Genomic DNA, 26,014 nt, shown 5'->3' with positions numbered 1-26,014 from the left:
GCTACCTTTTAGATCGAAGCCCATATAGAATGATAGAAGATGAGATAATAGAAGCCCATCTCCTACTGTAAATAACCTACACACTGTGTGTGTGTTTGTGCGGCTAGCCAGCCTGTCAGGTAGAAAAATGTCAGAAAAAAGTAAAATGACAGACATCAGAGTATTTTTCAGTACACCAAAACGCAAAGCAAGAACCCTAGTAGCCTAAGACTAGTTGATAAAATGTTCATTAGAAAGAAGTGAAATGCTAATGGAAACGTTTCACAATGATGTCATTAGGCAGATCAGGCAACAGAGGGCTCACAGACAGCAGAGCTGGGGACAGATGGGCAGGGACAGATTGGCAGAGACAGGGAGTCTTGGGTAAGTTGGTTGAGTCTTTGTTTGGCAACATTATGAAAGGTTCTCAATGTTTTTGACATGTAAAATAGTGGCATCATTGGAAAATACCATGGATACCCCCAAATGACTATTCTATGGATTACATTTCGTGAAAATCACCAAAATATTTGTTTCTCTGGGTTTTGTGAGGAATCACTATTTCACCCTAGCCAAAACCTCCCTCCTAGGTTACATCATCCACTCCCTCCATGTCTCCTTCCTACACTATGTCTTCCCCATCCTCACTCCTTTGCTACTGTTAGACTATTCCTCCAACTCTACTATCTTTTCCCCCTCACACAGACCACATCCTTATTCTTCCTATCAACACCTGCTATAATTATCATCCCTCTCACAAAGATAAAATCCTTGCATGAAAAGGCTTCAAAGATAAGCAGGCAATATTGCTTTTGCTCATAATATAGATACTGTTTGATGTCTAATGAATTGTGTGCCTTATGTCTACAGTAGTTCTGTTCTCTTGAACTTTGTTCTCAACAAAGATAAGCTTCGCCTTTTCCCGTCTGTCTTCACCAATGATGTACACTACATGACTAAAAGTATGTGAACACCTGCCCGTCGACACATCTCATTCCAAAATCATGGGCATTAATATGGATTTGGTACCCCTTTTGCTGCTATTACAGCCTCCACTTTTCTGAGAAGGCTTTCCCTTATATGTTGGAACATTCCTGCAGGGACTTGCTTCCATTCAGCCACAAGAGAATTAGTGAGGTCGGGCACTGATGTTGGGAGATTAGCCCTGGCTCACAGTCGGCGTTCCAATTCATCCCAAAGGTGTTCAATGGGGTTGAGGTCATGGCTCTGTGCAAGCCAGTCAAGTTCTTCATCACCGATCTCAACTAACCATTTCTGTATGGACCTCGCTCTGTGCACGGAGTCATTGTCATGATGAAACAGGAAAGGGCCTCCCCCAAACTTTACAGTTGGAACTATGCATTGGGGCAGGTAGCGTTCTCCTGGCATCCACCAAACCCAGATTTGTCCGTTGGTATGCCAGATGGTGAAGCATGATTCATCACTCCAGAGAATGTGTATCGACTGCTCCAGAGTCCAGTCAAATCAAATTGTATTTGTCACATGAGCTGAATAAACATGCATTTTTCGAGGACTGACAGCACTGCAACTTTTTTGTTATTTTGACCAGTTTCTGCAAATAAATGCCCTAAATTATTTGGAATTTGGGAGAAATGTTGTCAGTAGTTTAAAGAATAAAACAAAAATGTTAATTTTACCCAAACACATACCTATAAATAGTAAAACAAGAGAAACTGCTAATTTTGCAGTTAATTTTTTCAAGAGCAGTGTATAGTGTTTATAAACCCTGGATTGCTAATTCTATGTATTGGCAATTGAGAGGCTTTGAAGCCATATTGGCACTTACTAGTAGGCGCAGTCCTCCAGGAATGAATGGAATTCTACAGTATTTCAATTAAATGTTTCAAGGACAAAATTGCATTTATTTAAGTATTTACATGTTTTCAAGTAAAATGTTTTCTTATATTTAAAAAAAATGTTTAGCTCACTTAATGTAATTTTAAAATATGCATTAAGGTGTCTATAATATGTGTCTGTAAAATGTAAAAAAAACTAATGTAGACATCAACAAATGCTTTTATATAGCTCCGAAAATATATATATATTTTTTTACAATTGAGGAGTATCAAGGTGGCTTCAACACAGCGTCCCTTGTCAGTCATCCAGGGTTTATACACACACTTGGTCTTCACTCACCTCATTTTTTCTTTGCTGTTTTCAATGTTCCACGTGTGACCCCTGCCATTCATGACTGGACAATTAGTAAATAGTTGCTCATTAAGTTGCACGATGTTTACTTTAAAAAAAATGTGAAAGCAGAGGCTCTCTGGTAGTTGTTTATGACCGCAACCCGTAGGCTGTTATCGCCAACACCAGAGGGCGATATAGGCTTAATCGACCGGACGTGAAATGTCTGTGGTATGTCTACGGAACTTTATATCCCATGATTCCTTTTTCCGTCTTCCTCTTTCCCTTTTGCAGCAATGTCTAAGAGAGGTAAGAGACTTGCTAAGAAAAATCCACATTCATCTACCCGTTTGCAGAATGTCTAATATAGGAACATAATGTTATTTGGATAATGGACGTTTTATGAATAATTGTCGTTCATATTGGCTTGAAAATGTGAAGGACTGAGCATTATTCAGAGGGATGATTTTAGGGGCTTGTTACGGAAGCCATTTTTGCTATCATTTAGCTGATTAGCTTTTGGCGTGTTAGCTAAAATGCATGAATTGGTGAGTGTGTTCTAATTCCTCACATATAAGCGCAGTTGCCATTCCAGTACAATGTCCAACAAATGAGTGGCAGGTGAACTACTTATTTGAGAGTGTTCTAGTCAGTGCCTGGTAGCATAGCGTCTGACTAGAAGCAAGGCATGACTCCAAATCATTGACACCGCGGAAGCCCTAGGCTGACTAGCTGTAGCTACGTGTTCAGTGTTCGCAATAATTTCCCCGGCTAGCTAAGTTGAGCCACGGTGTATTGTTTTAACTTTAGAAAGGGGGACTCTAACTCAAAAACCATGAACCAAAGGCACTGATTTCGTCTGTGATTGAACGTTATTTTCCTTGCCAACTAGCTAGTTTCCTCCAACTCTTCTCCCAGGCCATGCAAGTAATTTCTAACTAGCTAGCTATCACCTTACAGCAGCCTACTCATAACTAATTGGTCAATTGCTTTGCAAGCTACCCTAGTTGGGTTCATTAAACAAGGGGTAGAACTGTCAACATGGGCTGTCTTTTTGTAGTGCAAGCAGTAATGTTAGCCAGTGTTAAGTCACTTCTAATCTTGAGGCCTTGTGTGTTGGTTCTATGGTGACTTTACCATGCCTCCCACGTAGTGCTGTGGCTGCATGTTCATGGCAGTAGTTTAAATCTGAAAAGAAAATAACGAAATGTGAGGTTGAACCCCTTTCAAAAAGCACTTGTTTTGTCTGGTCAGTAGCTGGGTGAGTTGTCGAAGAAGGGTATAGTAATCATCACTGGTGGGTGAGATGGCAGTCACCTATACTGAACTATCTCAATCCGTGATGGAACAACTTGGATAATATTTGCTTGATTTAAGCAGTGTGTTTTCAGTCTCTGCACTATACAAAGTTTACTTAAATGGAATCTCTTCTCTTGTTCAGGACGTGGTGGGTCATCTGGGGCAAAGTTTCGCATCTCGCTGGGTCTCCCAGTGGGTGCCGTCATCAACTGCGCTGACAACACAGGTATGTTACATTCAGATCTGTTAGAATAAATATCCCTTCAAAAAGCACTTGCTTTGTCTGGTCAATAGTTTGGCAAGTTGTCGAGAAAGGGTATAGAAAGATCATCACTGTGGGTGAGATGGCAGTCTCATTTTGGCTGCGCAATCTCAATCAGTGATGGAACATGTCATGTAGTTCAACCTGGTCTTGTCTTGAAATGGTCTACAAGGATCTGTACCTTTAATCAAGCCTGGGCAGTGGAACCATCTCCATCCTGTCATATATTCACCATCTTCTTCCCCCTTTCTCACCAGGTGCCAAGAACCTGTACATCATCTCTGTCAAGGGCATCAAGGGGCGTCTGAACCGTCTTCCTGCTGCTGGTGTGGGTGACATGGTCATGGCCACTGTCAAGAAAGGCAAACCAGAACTCAGAAAAAAGGGTGAGTGTTCTACATTATGTATTAAATTACTAGAATAGGATGAACTGGGACTAGCTAATCAGGAGATTATGGCGGTTTGCTAATGGCGGTTGGCATAGTAATTTGATTGGTCTTTAAAATTACTTGTAGTTTTCACCACAATAGTAGTCCCAGACCGATTGTTTAACTGAATGGTGAAAATCAACAGTGTAGCGATGTGAGTTGTCAGGTAGCTAGATTCTGATAGTCTTCCTCTTTCCCACAGTGCATCCTGCGGTTGTTATACGGCAGCGGAAGTCGTATCGTCGAAAGGATGGCGTGTTTCTCTACTTTGAAGACAATGCGGGGGTCATAGTGAATGTCAAAGGAGAAATGAAAGGTGAGTTGTGATTTTAAGTCTTTAGGCCCCGATCCCAAGTCATGAAGGTTATTCATAAGGATGTTTGGCTGGGCTTCTTTGAGTGCTTTTCAAATTCTGGATGTGGATTTTGAGTAGTACATTTTCTTTTCTAATACTCTGTTGCGAAATATACACCCCTTCAAAAAGCACTTGCTTTGTCTGGTCAGTAGCTCGGTGAGTTGTCGAAGAAGGGAATTTTAAGATCCTCACTGTGGGTGAGATGGCAGTCTCATTTTGGCTGACCAATCTCAATCAGTGATGAAACATTTTGTTCACTGGATAGTGGTCATCCTTTGAATACATTTAGATACAGTGAAATAATGGAGGCAGTGTGATTCTCTACCTTTCTCCTGGAAGTGTGTATGTCCTCACTCAGTCATTTATTTCAAAACGTGGATTGGTATGCACACCTGTCCATTCCTTTCAAGTTCACTTGGGTAGAGAATCTCACTGCTACATGTCATATTTTGATGTTACAATGCCAAGTGGGGTTATTTTGTAGGTAACGCTATAGGAATTGACCTGGAAACGGTGGGGTGTTTGTCAGCAACCAAAGTAAAGTGTGGATGTTCAAATCAAGACGGTGCAGTCAAATTGAGTATGTAGTTTTCTTGTGGATGCATGAGCTCCATAACTATGTTTTTGTTCACATTGTAAGTGGCAGGTCTGCAAAGGGTGAAATGTTACTACACTGATGCAAGGCCAAAGGCATCTTGTCTATTTTATCTCATTTTTGTTGTGGACTGAATTTGTCTTCTGTGTTACAGGTTCGGCCATCACAGGACCGGTGGCCAAGGAATGTGCAGACCTGTGGCCCAGGATTGCTTCAAATGCTGGCAGCATAGCGTGATCCTTGATCCTGGCTTGTTGTTTTCAATAAAAACCATTGTAAAGTCAGTGTCCTGTTTGCAAGATCCCAAGGCAGTGTCAAACTACACAGTATCTACTGTATACATCTGTTTAGTCTCACTGGGTGTAAGAACAGGAGCACATTGAAAAAATATTGACACAGTGATTATTTTTTTTACCTTTTATTTAACCAAGGCAAGTCAGTTAAGAACAAATTTGTATTTTACAGTGACTGCCTACCCTCCCCTGGCGACACTGGGCAAATTGTGCGCTGCACTATGGGACTCCCGAGCACGGCTGGTTGTGATACAGCCTGTGATTGAACCATGGTCTGTAGTGGCGCATCTAGCGCTGAGATGCAGTCTTAGACTGCTGTGCAATTCGGGAGCCCATAAAATTGTCGTCCAAGTCAGGATACGTTTGATAACTTGTTAATGGATGACTAAATTATGAATAGCGGGGGTAAATTTATGGTGAATTTATCTTCATGGCTGAAAATACAAATCCATATTGCAGGAGGTTGCTCGTCGAAGAGCTTAAATTAAGTTTGCATTGAGGGATATGAAGGCCTGCACAAAAACAAATTGTATTTAATGAGATGAGTACATGTAGTACCAGAAAATAATATATATTTAAAAAATTACCAAGTGGGTAACCTAGAAGGCAAGACAAGTGACATTTTCATGTAAGGGCCCTGAGATCAGATAGAATCCTTGTCCAGGGAAAAGTGTAGGGTGGGGTAGGCAACCCTGGTCCTGTAGTGCTGCAACCACTTCATGTTTCTGATTTAATTAACCTGGAAGACCAGGTGTGTTGAATTCAGGCAATCACTGAACTGGTCATGTGGTGCCTAGTTGGAACAAAACCCTGCAGTACTTGTGGCACTCCAGGAACAGGGTTACATACCCCTGGTGTAGGAGCTTGCCTGCATGTAAACAAGTATAAGGATGGGACATTGTCATTCATTCAACTGGGTCCGTATCAAGTGTCCGTAGGAGGGCTGATCTGGGGTCAGGGCCCATTATCCATGTAATCTTATTCATTGTAATCTATTAGTTAAAGGCAAAACTGATCCTAAATTGTCACTTGAATCTGAGACGCTTGATACATATGGTTCCTGATGTTTATTTGATATGTCCATCAAAGGTACACTTCATAGAACTACAAGTCAATTTATACAGAAAAAGGAACATTTCAATTTCAGCGTTAGAACCATTCTGAGATGGATATCAATGTTATTAAAGAAACAACAGTAGTCAAAGAAATATATAGAGCAACGTTAATGTGCACTAGTGTAAACCTGAGATTAATAAAAGGGTGAATGTTGCAACCATCTCTAAGTGTCCACTTACACCAGCCCTTTGATGACAAAACCAGACTACTGCAAGTGAAGGAAAATGGAGACATTAATTTCACAGAACTATGTTATAGTTGTGTATTGTCTTTAATGTGCACCATATATTGTTCCTGTGTGCAAAGTTTTATATAATGTTGCACAAACACTACTAGCTAGTAATGTTATTGTGGTTGTATAATGTGGTGTAGTAGATCATCCCTGGCCCTAAGCCCTATGCAGACTGCACTCAGCAGGGCACGGAAAACAACCTGCCCTATCATCTCCCTGTTTCCCCTTGGCGCACTATTACCCTCACACCCACCCTCCTGCCTGCTCACGGGATCCAGTCCAGCCTGGGGCGGAAGTCCCTGTCCATCTGCTTGGTCTCGTCTTCCTCGGGGGGCTCAGAGGGGCTGGGGTTGAGATCGGGGTCCGGCAGCGAGCGCTGCTCGCAGGTGGCATGGGGGTGCGTCTGCCAGGTGCTGTCCCGATAGGTGCAGTAACACACAGTCTGCTTGTCTATCTCTACTCGCTCCCCTGCCGAGATCACTCTGTCGCCCACAAAACAATTGGGCCCTGTAGGCAGGATGCAGAAACATTATGTAAAATAAATAGATGTTATATCAGATGTCACCATAAATGTGAATTGCATATGTTTTTGACAGTTAATTGTATACGTAATGTGCTCTTTTGATCAGCATTGCAATGAGAAACTTCTGTAGTCTTAATAAAATCATCCTACTGTCATTTGCAGCACCAATATGCTATACTTTGTAGAGTTACTTACACATCCATAAAGGCAGACACAGTTGTGGCCAAATAAATTGGCACCCTTGCACTTTTCTTAAATAATTCCCTACACAAGAAATGCCTATTGAACTTCGCAAAAACACACCTAAACAAGCCTAAATTCTGGGAAAAATGTTCTGTGGACCAATACAATACAAATCAGCACTATCTTTACTGATAACCAAATTAAGTATTCAAAGAAAGACCCATCCTACAATCAAACATGGGGGAGTTTCAATAATGCCGTGGGATTGCTTTGCTGCCTCTGGTACTGGGGGCCTTGAACATGTGCAAGGCATCATGAAATCTGCAGATTATCAGTCCAATGTTACAACGCAGTGTACAAAAACTGGGTCTCTGTCGAAGGTTGTAGGTCTTCTAGCAGGACAACAAACCCAAACACGCATCAAAAAGCACCCAGGAATCATTCAAGAATAAACACTAGACTGTTCTGGAGTGGCCAGCGTTGAGTTCAGATCTGACTCCCATCTAAAACATATGGCGAGATCTGAAACCAGCAGTTGGTGGAAGGCACCCCTCAAACATCACAGAAATGGAGCAGTTTGCAGCTGAAGAATTGGCCAAACATCCAGTAGAAAAGAGCTAATTGAAGGCTTCAAGAAGCATTTGTCAGCAGTTACTGTCTCTTGGCCAAAGGCTGTGCAACCAAGTATTAGCTCTTGGTTGCTAATAATTGAGTCCATGCTATTTGTTTTTATTTTCTCAATTGAAAGTGTAAACTTAAGTTCAAAAAAAAAAATTGCTTCTTCAATGTTGAAAATCCAATGTGTGGAGACCAAACATTTTTTAAATTTAAATTCCAACTTATTATAGAAGACAAAGGGAATTATTTAAGAACATGCAACAATTTCACTGAGTTAAAGTTCATATAAGGAAATCAGTGAATTGAAATAAATTCATTGGGCGCTAATCTATGAACGACTGGGAATACAGATATGCATCTGTTGGTCACAGATACATAATAAAAAAGGTGGGAGAGTGGATCACAAAACCGTTCAGTATCTGGTGTGACCACCATTTCCCTCATACAGCGTGACACATCTTCGCATAAAGTTGATCAGGCTGTTGATTGTGGCCTGTGGAATGTTGTCCCACTCCTCTTCAATGGGTATGCGAAGTAGCTGGATATTGTAGTGTTGTGTTATGTAGTGTTATTTAGTGTTATGGTGTGTATGGTTGTGGTTTCTTGTTGTGATGTGTGTTTTGTCCTATATTTTTTATTTTATTTCAGCTCATGAAACATGGAACCAACACTTACTTTACATGTGTTTATATTTTTGTTCAGTGTACATCTGCATTGCTTGCTCTTTGGGGTTTTAGACTGGGTTTCTGTATAACACTTTGTGACAACTGTTAATATAAAAATGGCTTTATAAATAAATGTGATTGATTTACTGATTGAACTATATACGGCGCACACACAAGCTGTTCATTTACTGCCTGCTGTTGGATGAATGGCCCCATGCCCCACCAGGCTGGGGGCTAGTTACTATTCCTGTGTTGGACAGAGCACTATCGAGCAGTTTGATTTACATCCCTCTTTATCCAGTGTCTAAATTCAGTTATGTAATCTGTGCAATGCTGAATTCCATAGTTTAGTTCTAAGGATGCTAGGATCCCACATCAGTGACTAAATATTTCCAAAACTCCTTGGCTTGACTCTATCTAATAATTGAGCTTGTTATGAATATGATGCACATATCATGTTGAACGCACAGTACAGATGGTACCAGTGCAGTGGAGCAGTGATTAAAGAAACATTGAAGATATCGATGACCTTAGACTCCAGCTGGGGGCAGCAGCCAACTACTGCCATCGTAAACATTACATAAGAGCTGCAGCTGTCTTTATAATCAATATCACACACTGTGTCAAAGCTAATTATTAATGGTTGACATCAGATCAACGTTTATTGGTCGCATACACAGATGTTATAGCAGGTGCAGAAAAATGCTTGAGTTACATATGACCAGGCTTATGGATTCTGTATATTTGCGTTGTATGTTCAGGTCAAATTATACAGAACACATCTGTGTGTGTGTATGTCCACCCTATCATTATAACATGTAAACTAGTGTGGAAGAAATTGGGTAGAGACCATTAATTGTGTTGGAAAGTTGTGTGTTTGTAGAAGTGAACTCACCAGTGTAGCAGACAGGACAGCAGTGGTTGGGCTCATATGTAGGGTTGACACAGTGTGGTGCAGGACAGTCAGAGATGGAACAGGACACCTCCCTGTTGGACTCACAACGACATCTCTCACAGCGTGACAACTGAAACAGCAGGTTAGACACACCTTTAGAAATGTTTTCTACCACACTCACTTTCATTCTCTCTACAGTTCAACTCTGTGTTCTCCTGTCATTTGGAAGGAAGCATAATTACTTGAGAAACCTATGAAGCATCAATGTAATACCTGAATACTGTTTTCAAATAAAAAGAGATCATATGAAATGTCACCTCATGCCATCTCAACTGATGACCCCTTGTTGATGGAGAGAACTGTTATTACACTTGACAATAGGCCTACATCTCTCATGCAATAGAGGATAAATAACCAATGTCCCCATCTTCACCATCAGACTAGACACAAAAAACACTGCTTTGACATTGAGTATAATACAGTATAATAAACATATTATATTCCAAGATCCAACCTTAACCTTGGATAATGTACACAGTCACTTAAAGTCGATGGAACATATTTTTAGTCATGTTTCATTAAAAATTAATCTCACCCTGAATTCTTCGAATATTCTGTACATTTTTCCACCATATACACACACTTTGCTAACTGCCTCACACACTGGACAGCAGGACTTGTATTTAATCCGTGTACATCGAGGATGAATGCGTGGACACTTGGGTCGTATGCACACGGGTCCGTCTTCAGTGCAGGTGCACGGACAAGCAGATGGACTGGGATAGTACACTTCCCCGATGCCATACACAAATCCGTGGTCGTCTAAGCACCACTTGCCCCGGTAATCCCCAAACTCGTACTCCGAGTCAGTATTGGTTGAGTATTCCGTCAATGTTTTGGGGATCGGGTAGAGGAGCGCGACGTAGAGGCAAAGCGCGCGGCTGTTCATTATTCCTGATATCGACACTGTGACCGTCTGGTGTTCTCTCGTTCTCTTTTAAAGAGGTGTGACGACGCATGGACGGCAGACAAGGCAAGAAAAGTGGGCATGCAACCACATTCCCCAATGGTCAACGAGATTTTACTTACAGTAGTAGTCCAAGTCTGACTTTTTACTTTTAATTTTTTTTTTTACAATTAGTTTGAATATATTGTCGAGTCATCAAAATTACAATGCTGAGCTATTATTTCTGAATAGGCAGTCTAAGCAATCAGTAGGCCTACATCTATTGAAAGCCAATAAAACATTTGAAATAAGCCATTGGTCCGAAAGACAGAAATTACTTTTATTTAGGCAAGAGGCTTGACAGTACAAAAAAAGATGCAAATCGCAGAGGCATACTAAAATCATTCAAATTCAAGTAAAAACAGTCATTTGAAAACGTGAGGTTTTATCTGAGGTTCACCATGACCATTTCTATAGTGGTGATACACAGCAACAGGGTTTGACAGCCGTGCAGTTGCAAACAGCTCATGTAAAACAGTTCACAATCATCAATTTGCTGTGATATAATAGGTGATATTCAAGGACTGGCCATTTCATATGAATTATGAATTTAATCCATCACCAACAGTCCACACCATATTGATTACCAACTAAAAGTTAGATAAAAATAGGCAACAAAAATAGCATGTAAAAACCATTGTCAATTGGGTGTGGAATAAATTAGGCCAAGGCCCTTCCCTGTTCTATCAACGCCAATAGCTGAAGAGGAACTGTTGGCTTGTGGTATGAATCCAGAGGTCCATTGCAAGAGCAATAGAAATGTCAAACACACAAACCGAGTGTGGGGATGGTGGAAGAACATCACAGGGTCATATTTAAATGGGCACAGGGTTGCACGACATCGCAAATAACATACAGAATGTACATCTCTACCCATGAAATCACTTCTATACATTCCAATATTTTTTATATGCAGCACTGTGCCCACAAAACATGGCCCTAGTCTATAGGTTAGAGGGTGTGCTCAGAGAGAGGTGTGCCCTTCTACAGAGATGCTATTGGGAGGGCTGGCTGGCTGGGCGTTCCTCTGGGGCAGGCTCAGCTGAAGCAGGGAGGTCTGCAGGGGGTCCGGTGCTGCTTTCGGATGGGGCGGTGCTGTCACTGGTTCCCTCGTCCGTGACGCTCTCCACCGGCGGGCCCTGCTGCTTCTCTGAAGCAGGTGTGCCCTCCTCAGCCTCAGGATGGGTCTCAGATGTCTCTGATGTAGGAGTCTCTTCTGAAGGAAAGGAGGAAAGTGTGTAGGTCAGGTGTCTTTGTGTAGATTAGAATGATCATTGATCACAATGCTCAGTCTGAATGCCACAACGGTTAACATGTTACTGCAATAAAAGCACTACTTGTATCAGGCTTTTTCTTACTCCAAACAGCAAGTTACTGAAATAACAGAAAAAATGCTTTAGTGCGATGTTGGTATGACTGACCTGTCTCCATAGGGGTTGGCTTGTCCTGGTCCTCCTTGGTCTCTGTGGTTGGTGGGGTGTTGTTGTTCTGTTCAGTGATGGGCAGGGTAGATGAAGCGGAGGCCGCTGCCGCATGCTGCTGCTCTTGCTGTTCCTGGGCAGTCTTCTCTGCCTGCTCCGCCGCTTCCTTCTCCCTCTCCTCCGCCCGCCGCCTAGCAGCCTCCTCTGCCGCAGCAATCTCTGCTGCAAGCTTCTCCATGTCTACCTCCACCTTCTGACCGCACAGCTGCACACAGACAAACACATCTAGTTGTAGACACTGCAGCTTTGAGCAGTTACGACAAATCAGACTTTCGTACAACACACCAGGGCAACAAAGACAAACTTGAACAGCTACTGAGTGGCACAGAATACAAACCTATCATCACAGCACGGCTGCTGATAAAAGTAAACAAACTACACTGGTGCAAAAACAAGACACAGGCTATCAGCTGTTGCACTTTGTATGAGGTGATTCTCACTTTGGACACTGTTGGGCGGGGGCACATACCCGTTTGAGCTCACTATTGAAAGAGTCTGTAGTCTCCAGGAACCTCCTCTTCTTGTCCTGGTGCCGATCCTCTATTTGCAGCAGCTCTGCTTCCAGCTTCCTCTGTGGAAAGGAACAACAGTGTCAAACCAGACTATTGTGTGATTACAGGCCAGTGCGTGTTTTCCACCAGCTTTGCTTACCTGGTGCACCATGAGGGACTGAACCTGGCGCTTGAGGACTTGCATGCGTGCAGTGGTGACGACAGAGCGCACATCTGGCACCACAATCTCACTGAGGATGTCACTGATGAGCCGGTGGTTCCTCTGGAAGCGAGCGGTGGCCGTGTGCTTCATGGAGAACCCATCATCATAGTCTACGGAAAGGACACACAAAAACATTGGCTTTCAATCCACACAATATGGATAAACAAAAAGGTACAGGAGAGACAGAATTTCTAGTCCCCACGCCATTACCATCTGGGTCTTCAGCAGGCTGGATGCTCATGTAAGGTTCTCCCTTCTCAACGCGGGTCTGCCGCTGTCTGCTCTCCTCCTCCAGAGCCGCCTCTGCACGGTTCTTGGCATTGATGTAGGCCAGGTAAGCCGGTGAGTTGTGGTAGGCCTTCAGGGAGTCGTTGTACTCAATCTATAGAGGCAGTAATTATAAAATCTCAGTGAAAGGACTGGACTTATTTACCCAAGGCAAAATAGCTAAGGCATTGTAAAACTGCAGCTCCCAACTGTCCTCACCTTTTCCGCTTCATATTCGTTCAAGTAATCCTGCTTCTCCTCTTCAGTGAGGTCCCTCCACATGCCACCAATAATCTTTCCAATCTCCCATAACTTCAGATCCGGATTGGAGGCTTTGACTTGGTCCCAGACCTGGCAAAAAGGAGGCACCGTGGTCAAAACAGAGCAGCAACTAAGATGGAAAATGTATAAAAATAAGAGGAAGAAAGAGGGAGAGAAAGATTTGATTTGGAGGAGACAAAGGGAAAGCAAGCACAACAGGTCACACAGAAACAAGGACAGACAGAATCAACAATGAAGACAGGTGTTGAAGAGGAGTGGATCCGGATGGTGGGGTAACTCAGCTGTCTCCGACCTCCAATCCAGAGGGGGTAAGATGTGAGGAACATACCACCAGGGGTCATCAACAGTGGGGTCCCCGGCCATCCAGACGGTTGGCTGGGCGACCCCCTGTACAAGCAGTAAAAGTAGACACCGTGGGTGTCTTACCTTCCTGCTTACCTTCCGGCTGTACCGCATGTAGGGCATCAGCGGCTTGTCTGGCGGTTTGGGCGGCTTGGGAACAGTGACTCCTGAGGAATTCTGGGAGAGAGCCAAAGAAAAGAAAATATCAACAGGTCAAACCAATGGACATAGTTATTACAGAAAACACGTATATAACACTTATGTACTACTATGAAAAAGGGGCAGGGCCACAACTGAAAATGACACAATCTACATTAAGTGAAGCTCTTAAAGAGACTCATTCCAAAATGTTGCACCTTATTTTTGGGATAGTGTTTCATGCATAGCTGGTATGTAGGACAAATTATTGCCATCTCAGTGTTTAGGGCTATAATTCAAACGAATACTGCTATCAGTTTTGGCTGCCTTGTGATTAAAACACCAACTAGTATGAACCTCTGACATGCCAAGTCATGAGCCTTGGATGGACGGGGCAACATGCTGCTGCTCCCTAGCAGGCTGTACAAGCAGGGGAGGGGCATGTCAGAGGGGCAACTGCGCTAATATGAAATGCTTTTGCATCAAGGACAAGATGAGGGGAGCTGGTGACACTTCTAACAAATAATTGGGTCATCAAGTGGAGCATCAAATCAGTTGGAGTAAGATGATCGTGTGATTTACAGAAGATTATAGGAGGACTTGAGCAATTACTGACCTCACTTGACCACGACCAGCAGCTGTTTTTATTGTACCATTTATCCCCCCCAAAAAGTATCCTTTTCTACATGTTGAATTTTTTTTTCTTCTTCACCCTTCTATTCTTGTACCAAACACTCATTTCCCCTTTCTCCAAATTATCATTTTCTCACTCAGGGAATAGCCAGCCTTACTCCTTGGGCTCTAGCCCCGGATGGCATTGGTCCTACCATTACCCTGTTGTTGCTGCCGGTATTCCCTCCCAGCCTGTAGTTGTTGTAGGCCAGATGGCTGTATGGGTTGTACCCCACAAACCCAGGGGTGTTGGGCACTTGCTGATGGAGACAAATGAGACAAAACACGAATGAGAAATGACACAAACAAGGGGGAGGGACAAAAAAATATATGAAAAGGAGAGTTTTGGGGCTAATGATTTGTATAGTCATGCGAAAGCAGCCATCTTGAAAAAACAAAAAGCAGTGCATAGTCATTGGCTTGTTTCTGTCATAGGAGGATCACAAAATAAAAAGGTAGCAAAGAGGGAGGTAAACAGCTGGTAACTGGCCAGTTCTACTTCCATCCGTTGATGTTCAAAATGTATAGCAGCATGTGATTTAGATGAAGGGAAAATGTTTGTCTGCGAGTCACAATCTTGCAAATGTATTGACAGAACATCCCGAGCTAATATGTCTGTGCGGTCCTGCAGCCCAACAGCACATTACTGAGCTCCTGTTGATTGTATAGAAGACCCACTCCCCTGGCATTGGGAGGAAAATGGAAGGACTGGTGTTGGATGGTGTGTGATACTTACAGTTGTGGGGGCTGGGGTGGGGGGAGGTGCATATGATGGCCTTTCTGTGTAAAATAAATGTGAAGACAAAGTTCAGACATACAAAACAAAGAGTAAATTGCACTTCCTGTATGAATTAAGCTCTATAATGCAGTTAGTGTTTAACCTGTATCTAAACTTACATGTCAGTTATATTGGTCCCATGTGCTCATTAATAACAGTTTTTACAATACAGGTCACAGATTTCTTTAAATTGGTGAAAATTCTTAACCCATGTCACTTTTTAGTCTATTTATACGTTTGAGGTGAATCCGTGCAGTATTTTCACTTGGACCCCTTTCATTTTTTGGGGTTGTCATTTAGCAGACATTTTGATCTAGAGCATTAGGGTTAAGTGCCTTGCTTAAGGGCACATAGACATATGTTTCACCTAGTCAGCGCAGGCATTTTAACCAGAGACTTTAATGGCCCAACACCCTTGACTGCTAGGCTACCTGCCACTCCAATTCAAAACCAATTGAGATACAGTTGAAGTCAGAAGTATACATAAACTAGTTTTAATGACTCCAACCTAAGTGTTTCAACCACTCCACACATTTCTTATTAGCAAACTGTAGTTTTGGCAAGTCAGTTAGGACATCTACTTTGTGCATGACAAGAAATTTGTTTACATACAGATTATTTCACTTATAACGCACTGTATCACAATTCCAGTGGGTCAGAAGTTTACATACTCTAAGTTGACTGTGCCTTCAAACAGCTTGGAAAATTCCAGAAAATGATGTCATGGCTTTAGAAGCTTCTGATAGGCTAATTGACATAATTTGAGTCAAACACAGTGCCTCTTTGCTTGACATGGGAAAATCAAAAGAAATCAGCCAAGACCCCAGAAAAAAATTGTAGACCTCCACAAGTCTGTTCCCAAGGATGAACCAATTTCCAAACGCCTGAAGGTACCACGTTCATATGTACAAACAATAGTACGCAAGTATAAACACCATGGGACCACGCAGCCGTCATACCGCTCAGGAAGGAGACGCGTTTGGTCTCCTAGAGATGAACGTACTTTGTTGAGAAAAGTGCAAATCAATCCCTGAACAACAGCAAAGGACCTTATGAAGATGAAGGAAACATGTACAACGGTATCTATATCAAAAGTAAAACAAGTCCTATATCGACATAACCTGAAAGGCCGCTCAGCAAGGAAGAAGCCACTGCTCCAAAACCGGCATAAAGAAGCCAGATTATGTGCAACTGCACATAGTACAGTTGGAGAAATGTCCTCTGGTTTGACGAAACAAAAAAAGAACTGTTTGGCCATAATGACCATCGTTATGTTTGGAGGAAAAAGGGGGAGGCTTAAAAGCCAAATAACACCATCACAGCCATGAAGCACGGGGGTGGCAGCATTATGTTGTCGGGGTGCTTTGCTGCAGGAGGGACTGGTGCACTTCACAAAATAGATGGCATCATGAGGTAGGAAAATTATGTGGATATATTGAAGCAACATCTAAAGACATCAGTCAGACAGTTAAAGCTTGGTCGCAAATGGGTCTTCCAAATGGACAATGACCCCAAGAATACGTCCAACGTTGTGGCAAAATTGCTTAAGGACAAAGGCAAGGTATTGGAGTGGCCATCACAAAGCCCTGACCCCAATCCCATAGACAATTTGTGGACAGAACTGAAAAAGTGTGTGAGCAAGGAGGCCTACAAACCTGACTCAGTTACACCAGCTCTGTCAGGAGGAATGGGCCAAAATTTACCCAACTTATTGTGGGAAGCTTGTGAAAGGCTTCCCAAAACGTTTGACCCAAGTTAAACAATTTAAAGGCAATGCTACCAAATACTAATTGAGTGTATGTAAACTTCTGGCCCACTGGGAATGTGATTAAAGAAATAAAAGCTGAAATAAATAATTCCCTCTATTATTCTGACATTTCACATTCTTAAAATAAAGTGGTGATCCTAACTGACCTAAAACAGGGAATTTTTACATTTACATTTAAGTCATTTAGCAGACGCTCTTATCCAGAGCGACTTACAAATTGGTGCGTTCACCTTAAGACATCCACAATCATAAATTGTGAAAAACTGAGTTTAAATGTATTTGGCTAAGGTGTATGTAAACTTCTGACTTCAACTGTAAATATCTACTTACTTGACATCTTGGCTGAGGGATTTCAAGCTATTCTCATCATTGGTGCTGTAATAAAAATATTGATCTTGTTATAGGAAAATAATAATAACAATGCCAAAAATGGCTAGTGCTGCCCAGTGCAAGAGATTGAAAGATTATGGCATCTGGGAAACAAGACAGTAGGATTCACACTGTTGTTGGCTCACTAATTCAATGTAACCAGTAGGCTGCATACAAAACATGGTGTAATTTCCTTAAAATACGAAATAAACGAATTTAAAGCACTTTCTATACTGGCAGACTAGCTCTCGTCCACGCATGCAGCTCGGCAGATCCGAAGCAAACTCATGGACCGGACCTTGTGTGGCGGTACAGAAAGTGCAAAAAAACAACTTTTTTTTGTATTTGGGATTAAATGGCACCCTACGCCTACATAAACGTTCTCCAGAACCCTAGCAACATCATTACTTTCATAAATTAAGAAAGTAACGTTATAGTTTAGCTAGTCATAAACGCAGAGCCTCATACTGAGCCAAGTAAATTAACGTTCATTTTAGTTGTCATCGCCGCGATGTGACCAGAGCAAACTAGCAACTGGAGGGAGGCGGTTGAAACCGGACTATCAAACTTATTTTGTTTATGTCAATTTCGTGACACAGATGCAAATACAAGATACCAGTGTGTGAGAATCTACCCGACAATGCCATGTGATGACGCAATGGTTGGAAAATGTCGAGAAGTGGCAAGTAAGAGAGCTAGCCGCATAGTGAGATAGCTACAGTAACTATAGTTAAATCAATCTAGGTTGAACCTAGCTACGTCAAGGACGTGATCTCAAAACAATATACGCTAACGTTAATTAAACATCCAAACTAGCAAAGTTATAGAATGTGGCTAGCTAATCTAGTAAACAGATTTAACGATAACAGCTAACAGTTACGGTTAGCTAGCTCTTAATGCCCTTTCCATATGTAAGGTTTTCAGCGGTTACATTCTCCCACATTTGGCTCCATGTGAACTACAATTCCGACGCTTTGTTTGAACTTTTAGATAAAGTCAATAGCCACTCCTTAAAAAACGATTTTCTAATCATATGCTGATATGCCCTTTATCTTTCATATCAGTGAGAAATAAACTTTCAAATACAAAATAAACACTTACAGTATTGCACAGAAGTTGTTTTCCAGTCGAAGAACTACACTTCCTCCCCACTGTTGCGTACACAGCCAGGTGTTCGAAGCAAGCTAGATAGCTCATTAGCACAGGTGGCCGCCTATGATTTCTGCCTGGCTTCCGTAAACAAGAGCTGGAGATTATTTACACTGTATATATACATAATGACATTTGTAATGTCTTTACTGTTTTGAAACGTATATATGTGTAATGTTTACTGTTAAGTTGTATTGTCTATTTCATCTACCGCACTTGCTTTGGAAATGTTATCACGTTTCCCATGCCAATACAGCCCATTGAATTGATATGGCCTTGTGGGAACACCAACCCTATAAAATAAAGGTGTGGTAATTTCACCTTTAGTTCCTTAAATTATTTATCGCTGATATGAAAGATACGTTCCATAAGTTTCCAAAAACATACCGCAAGCGATGCGTGTTCATGTTTAGAGCAGGCGTCGGGGCTCACCCCTGATCAGGAGATATCGTTCATGGGCGCTAAAGCAGTTAGCTAGCGAACGTTAGCTAAGCCTTGCTTGCAAGTAAATGCAGATTTTATTTAGTTTGAATAGAAATACAATTCTATTCAGTTGTGAAATGATCTCCATCTGACCTTTTCAAAAAAGTTAAATGCAAAACTATCGAAAGAATATACACTTGAAAATGAACTCACCCCGACCTCCTTTCTTTGTTCCTTCAAAAGCGCGTCTGTTCTTTTTTTCGCTGGTAAATAACTGCGGATCAAAACACGATTTCGTTGAACACGCCGTCTACTGTTTCGGAGAGGAACCGCTTATTTGCACCCAGTTAGTTAATATGCTTTGCCTTTGCTTACCGCTAGGTGGCTGCAGAACACCGCCACTGATTTTATGCAGACTGCTTTTAGGTATTGCATGGCTGCACCCCTTGGTCATGACATGAGCAAAGATGAAATAAAACTGATCTTGGGTCAGCTCTCCATCCCGTACCGTTATTGTTAAAGTTCAAGCACAGACAGATACCTGATCCTGATTGTCCTCCCCTCCTCAAGATGTTTCATACAAATGTTTCACCTCTTGTCTTTCTTACACTTCTGTGCACACAGAACACATAACAAATAAAAAGGGTATGTTTGAGATTCAAGCTCCATTTGAGTTATTTAGCCTTTATAAAGCCCTGTAACTTAGTAAAGTACAGTTTCAGTTCACTTGTATAACACAACCACTTCTTGACCAAATTGAGGGCGAGATGTGTGGTAGTACGTCCCCAGAGCTTCCATGTTGCTGTGAGTGACCTGGATATTTATTAGTCTTCTCCGTTTTATTCAGAGGATTGCTGCTAGAGTGCATCCCCAGAAAGAAGCAGACAGGACTGTGAGGTAAGCCCTAATAATGAAGGGGAGCTTTTCTCCTGAAGACCAGACATCTAGGCTAAACCTCTTGTATGTTGCCCAACACCAAGGCGCAAAATGTCCACATGAGTGTTTACTTAGGTCTTTTTACATTCTTACTGTCCTGTGAGCTTAATGAAGATGTAATATGTTTCAGTGCTATATTATGTTTCTGCTCAAGGTTTGAATGGTGCCACTTGTGTGCGTGATGAGTCTGTGGAAGAGAGTGAACTGGGATTTGTTCCACTTGACAACAGAGACAGATAGATGCTGTCAGATGTTGAGAAATGTATTCCCAATATGGAGTGTCCTTTCTCAGGGGTGTTTAACCTCCATTCCCACTCCCACTTCTCCATTCTGGCTAGACTGCATTGAGAGAATGTGCTGTTCTTACTCTGTCTGTACTTTTTCAAACTGTTCCAAATGGAAACGTCCCCCAAGTAACATCGCAGAATGCAACACACTTTTCAATGATTCTGTGCTTATTTTTCAAGCCAGCAGCTGCATCATTTATTTTCAGTCAATCATGAAACCACCAATACCCTTCAGGATTGTCAAGTCATTAAAACATAGATTCATGATGAGGACATGATACTGTAGTACAATTATACTAAAATGTAGGCCTACTTGCAGTGCATAGAACTAATATGGTCCAAAGATAGTGACAAGATATGACTTGAACATAAATATGAATGATGAATATCTCTGTTGTCTGAGGAATGCCATAGTAACCGTGAACACCAATCACCTGCACACAGACATGCATATTGAAGAATAATGAATATTCATTTCCGGGGGCACAGATGGTGTAGTAAAATAGGTTGCTAGGTAACGCTAGCTGACCAAGGCTGGGGCTCCTGCAGAGAATATATCTGATGAATGCATATAAGATTTCTCTTTGAGAGAGAACATATACACTGAACAAAAATATAAACGCAACACGCAACAATTTCAAATATTTGACTGAGTTACAGTTCATTTAAGGAAATCAGTCAATTGAAATACATTTATTAGGCCCTAATCTATGGATTTCACATGACTGGGAATACAGATATACTTGTTAATCAAAGATACCTTCAAAAAAAGTAGGTGTGACCACCACTTGCCTCGGCTCCCGAGTGGCACAGTGGTCTAAGGCACTGCATCTCAGTGCTATAGGTGTCACTACAGACCCTGGTTTGATTCCAGGCTGTATCACAACCGGCCGTGATTGGGAGGTCCATAGGGCGGTGCACAGTTGGCCCAGCGTCATCCGGGTTTGGCTGGGGTAGGCCGTCATTGTAAATAAGAATTTGTTCTTAACTGACTGGTTCAATAAATACAAAATAAGTGCAGTGCGACACATCTTCTTCACATCGAGTTGATCAGGCTGTTGATTGTGGTCTGTGGAATGTTGTCCTACTCCTCTTCAATGGCTGTGCGAAGTTGCTGGATATTGGCGGGAACTGGAACACGCTGTCGTACACATCGATCCCAAACATGCTCAATGGGTGACATGTCTGGTGAGTATGCAGGCCATGGAAGAACTGCCACATTTCCAGCTTCCAGGAATTGTGTAGAGATCCTTGCGACATGGTGCTGTGCGTTATCATGCTGAAACATGAGGTGATGGTGGCGAACAATGGGCCTCAGGATCTCGTCATGATATCTCTGCATTCAAATTGCCATTGATAAAATGCAATTGTGTTCATTGTCCGTAGTTTATGCCTACTGGGATATAATCCCACCGCCACCATGGAGCACCCTGTTCACAATGTTGACATCCGCGCTCGCCCACATGACACCATACGGTGTCTGCCGTCTACCCGGTAGAGTTGAAACTGTGAAGAGCACACTTCTCTAGCGTGCCAGTGGCCATCGAAGGTGAGCATTTGCCCTCTAAAGTCAGTTCTGACGCTGAACTGCAGTCAGGTGAAGACCCTGGTGAGTACGAGCATGCAGATGAGCTTCCTTGAGACCGTTTTGGACAGTTTGTGCAGAACTTCTTCTGTTGTGCAAACCCATAGTTTCATGGGGTTGTCCGGATGGCTGGTCTCAGATGATCCCACAGGTGAAGAAGCCAGATGTGGAGGTCCTGGGCTGACGTGGTTGCACCTGGTCTGCGGTTGTGAGGCTGGTTGGACGTACTGCCAAATTCTCTAAAACAACGTTGGAGGAGGCTTATGGCAGAGAAATTAACATTAAATTCTCCTGCAACAGCTCTGGTGGACATTCCTGCATTCACCATGCTAATTGCACGCTCCCTCAAAACGTGAGGCATCTATTGCATTGTGTTGTGTGACAAAATTGCACATTTCAGATTGGCCTTTTAATGTCCCCAGCACAAGGTGCATCTGTGCAATGATCATACAGTTTAATCAGCTTCTTGATATGCCACACCTGTCAGGTGGATGGATTATATTGGCAAATGAGAAAAGCTCACTAACAAATGTAAACACATTTGTGCATCAAATTTGAGAAAAAAGCTTTTCGCACATTTAGAACATTTCTGGGATCTTTTATTTCAGCTCATGAAACATGGGACCAACACTTTACATATTTGTGTTCAGTATATATATATATATATATATATATATATATATATATATATATATATATATATATATAGGCATAGTGGTAATATCATACAGAAACAGTACATGTATGATATTGTGTTTAGACAGACTTCAGCCACCCAAACCATGGACGCTCTCTCTGCTACCGTCCAGCAAGCGGTACCAGAGAATCGGGTCTTGGACCAACAGGCTCAGAGACAGCTTCTACAGTGACTTCGGGAAGTATTCAGACCCCTTGACTTATTCCACATTTTGTTACATTACGGCCTTATTCTGAAATGGATTCAATATTTTTTTCTCAGCAATCTACACACAATACCATATAATGACAAAGTGAAAACAGGTTTTTAGACATTTTTGCTAATTTATTACAAATAAAAAACAGAAATACCTTATTTACGTAAGTATTCAGCCCCTTTGCTATGAGACTGAAATTGAACTCAGGTGCATCCTGTTTCCATTGATCATCCTTGAGATGTTTCTACAACTTGATTGTTGTCCATCTGTGGTAAATCCAATTGACTGGACATGATTTGGAAAGGCACACACACACACCTGTCTATATAATTTCCCACAGTTGACAGTGCATGTCAGAGCAAAAACAAAGCCATGAGGTCAAAGGAATTGTCCTCGGAGCTCCGAGAGAGGATTGTAAGGCTGTAACGTAACAAAATGTGGAAAAAGTCAAAGGGTCTGAATACTTTCGAAGGCACTGTATCCCCAATAATAAGACAGTTGAATAGCTATCCAATGGTTACCCGGACTATCTGCACTGCACTATTTTGCACTCTCACAGGACTTGATCCACACACTCACACTGGCACTCTCACAAACACAAACAAACACACGCAGATAACGCACGCATACTGACGCCACACAAACACACACTTTCACACATGTACACATACACTCAGAAAAAAAGGTGCTAAGTAGAAACATATAGAGTTCTTCAGTTTGTCCCCATAGAGTTCTTCAAAGAAACCCGTGCAGGGTTCTACCTAGAACCCTCTATAAACAATTCCACCAACCTTATTAGCCTTAAAATCAAATGATCTATGATAATACATTACATTTCACAAGGCCTTTCTTTGAGGGCCAAGTTATACCCTAACACAGGGGTGTTAGGAAACTCCTGGTTACAGGCCACATCAGGCCTGAAAGTCACATTATGCTGGCTTGCAATGTGATGTGTAATTCCTATTGGAATCCAGCTACTTAGTATATCCAACAAGTGGAATTGTTAAATCACCCACAACCTGCATTCAGAATGACTGTCAGGTTATGGAAGATTGAATACTGAGACTATCTCAATCATCTAAACTGGAACAGCCATCTCAGTTGGGGGTCAAATGAATCCAATTACGAACAGATTGGATTATTTCAGAAAACTGTATGTTAGTTATCTTTGTGTAGCATGAAATGAATGAATCAATAAATGTACATGCAAAAACACAGATAATACAGTAAAACAAACCATTCGTAATCTCCCTGAAATAGAGCATACTGGGAAATATTATGTATGGTTTTATGTAGAACCCTTCTTGCCTTCCAAAGAATCATCAAATAACCCTTTCTTCCAAAAACGGTTCTCAGGATGTTAAATGTTCTAGTTAGAGCCCCTTGCCTTACAAAATAACCCTTGTCTTCCAAATAGGGTTCTTTAGATCAGAACGGTTCTTGGTAGAAACCTATCCCTCCACAAATAACCCCTTTGTAACCCTTTTTTCTAAGAGTGTACACTCATCATATACGCTGCTGCTACTTTGTTTTTTTACTCTTATTAGTATCTATCCTGATGCCTAGTGACTTTAACCCTGCCTACATGTACAGTGCATTCACAAATTATTCACACCCCCTGATATACACACAATACCCCATTATGTCAAAGTGGAATTATGATTTTATATATTTTTACAAATGAAGAAAAATTATGGCTAGTCTAAATTATGGCTAGCCTAAATAAGTTCAGGAGTACAAATGTGCTTAACAAGACACATAATAAGTCGCATGGACTCGGTGTGCTATATTAGTGTTTAACATGATTTTTTAAATGACTACTTCATCTCTGTAACCCACACATACAATTATCTGCGTCCCCCAGTCAAGCAGTGAATTTCAAGCACAGATTCAACCACAAAGATCATGTAGGTTTTCCAATACCTCACAAAGAAGGGCACCTATTGGTAAATGGGGGAAGAAAAAAAAGCAGACATTGAATATCCCTTTGAGCATGGTGAAGTTATTAATTACAGTTTTGATAGTGTATTAATACACCCAGTCACTACAAAGATACTGGCGTCCTTCCCAACTCAGTTTCCGGAGAGGAAGGAAACCGCTCAGGGAATTCACCATGAGGCCAATGGGGATTTTAAAACAGAGTTTAATGGCTGTGATAGGAGAAAACTGAGGATGTATCAACAATATTGTAGTTACTTCTCAATGCTACCCTAAATTACAGAGTGAAAAGGAAGCCTGTACAGGATACACATATTCCAAAACATGCATCCTGTTTGCAATAAGGCACTAAAGTAATAATGCAAAGAAAATGTGGCAAATAAATAAACTTTTTGTCCTGAATACAAAGCATCACTGACGAACAATCTCCGTATTTTCAAGCATGAAGTGGCAAGGACTAAGGAGTTTTTAAAATTAAAATAAACAGAATAGAGCTAAGCTTTCCAACAGAGACTGGGAGACAAATTCACCTTTTAGCCGTACAATAACCTAAACACTAGGCCAATTATACACTGGAGTTGCTTACCAAGACAACATTGAATGTTCCTGAGTGTCCTAGTTAAAGTTGACTTAAATTGGCAAAAAAATCTATGGCAAGATTTGAAAATGGCTGTCTAGCAAAGACCAATAACCAGAGCTTGAAGAATTGTAAAAAGAATAAAGGGCAAATATTGTACAATCCAGGTGTGCAAAGCTCTTAGAGACTTACCCAGAAAGACTCACAGCTGTAATCGCTGCCAAAGGTGATTCTAACATGTATTGACTCAAGGGGTTGAATACTTTGTGTTTTATTTTCCATTTAATTAAAAATAAAAATAATTTTTTTTCTTCCATTTTGATATAAGACTATTTTGTTTAGATTGTTTCCAAAAAATTACAATTCAATTCATATAAATCCTACTTTGTCAAGGGGTGTGAATATTTTCTGAAGGCACTGTATATACTTACCTCAACTACCTCGTACCTCTGCACATTGATATGGTATATTGGTACTTCCTGTATTTAGCTTCATTCTTGTGTGTTATTTCTCTTGTGTTTTTATCTTCTTGTTTTACTCTGCATCGGTGGGAAAGAGATTGTTAGTAAGCATTTCACTCTAGACCTGTTGTTGTATTTGTTTCGTTGCCACAAAACGAGGAGATTTACCCTATTTAATGAGAAATACAATGCTCAGGAGAGAACGCACACACACACACATACAGTCATGTACACATGCGCGCACACACACACACAAACCCACATTGCCTGTAACGCCATACACAGCTCTGAATCGAAAATGAGGATAAATAATTGATAAGGAATGCCTTGTGACTGCTTAAAGAATTTGCAGACAAA

General features: G+C 41.5%; 3 protein-coding genes across 6 annotated transcripts; 1 reads left to right on the top strand and 2 right to left on the bottom strand.

Moving 5' to 3' along the window:
- Nucleotides 1-2,331: 2,331 nt before the first annotated feature.
- LOC115110394 (large ribosomal subunit protein uL14) lies at nt 2,332-5,350 on the top strand. Its single transcript, XM_029636004.2, has 5 exons — nt 2,332-2,436; nt 3,569-3,652; nt 3,946-4,074; nt 4,319-4,432; nt 5,221-5,350. The coding sequence occupies exons 1-5, from the start codon at nt 2,424-2,426 to the stop codon at nt 5,301-5,303; spliced, it is 423 nt and encodes a 140-aa protein (XP_029491864.1). The 5' UTR covers nt 2,332-2,423; the 3' UTR covers nt 5,304-5,350.
- Nucleotides 5,351-6,451: 1,101 nt separating this feature from the next.
- Nucleotides 6,452-10,598, bottom strand: LOC115110378 (von Willebrand factor C domain-containing protein 2-like). Its single transcript, XM_029635980.2, has 3 exons — nt 10,187-10,598; nt 9,592-9,721; nt 6,452-7,214 (listed from the first exon to the last, which is right to left on the bottom strand). Exons 1-3 carry the CDS (start codon nt 10,538-10,540, stop codon nt 6,973-6,975), a joined length of 726 nt encoding a protein of 241 aa, XP_029491840.1. The 5' UTR covers nt 10,541-10,598; the 3' UTR covers nt 6,452-6,972.
- A 258-nt stretch (nt 10,599-10,856) lies between these two features.
- On the bottom strand, nt 10,857-19,268 carry LOC115110370 (SWI/SNF-related matrix-associated actin-dependent regulator of chromatin subfamily E member 1-like). 4 transcript variants are annotated; one of them, XM_029635966.2, is made up of 12 exons: nt 19,194-19,268; nt 18,510-18,634; nt 17,370-17,414; nt 15,230-15,273; nt 14,649-14,753; nt 13,768-13,860; nt 13,279-13,410; nt 13,003-13,174; nt 12,730-12,902; nt 12,548-12,649; nt 12,019-12,283; nt 10,857-11,813 (listed from the first exon to the last, which is right to left on the bottom strand). In XM_029635966.2, the coding sequence occupies exons 3-12, from the start codon at nt 17,374-17,376 to the stop codon at nt 11,593-11,595; spliced, it is 1,314 nt and encodes a 437-aa protein (XP_029491826.1). In that variant the 5' UTR covers nt 17,377-17,414; nt 18,510-18,634; nt 19,194-19,268; the 3' UTR covers nt 10,857-11,592. The 4 variants fall into 4 exon arrangements, with proteins under 4 accessions (XP_029491826.1, XP_029491825.1, XP_029491830.1 ...); XM_029635965.2 differs by lacking the exon at nt 18,510-18,634 and having other exon boundaries at nt 19,194-19,257; XM_029635970.2 differs by lacking the exon at nt 18,510-18,634 and having other exon boundaries at nt 13,780-13,860; nt 19,194-19,257.
- Nucleotides 19,269-26,014: the final 6,746 nt, after the last annotated feature.

This window comes from Oncorhynchus nerka, linkage group LG21 (assembly GCF_034236695.1).
Source record: "Oncorhynchus nerka isolate Pitt River linkage group LG21, Oner_Uvic_2.0, whole genome shotgun sequence".
Taxonomy (NCBI): domain Eukaryota; kingdom Metazoa; phylum Chordata; class Actinopteri; order Salmoniformes; family Salmonidae; genus Oncorhynchus; species Oncorhynchus nerka.
The sequence above is the reverse complement of the archived record's forward strand: the minus strand, read 5'-3'. Positions and strand labels throughout refer to the sequence as shown.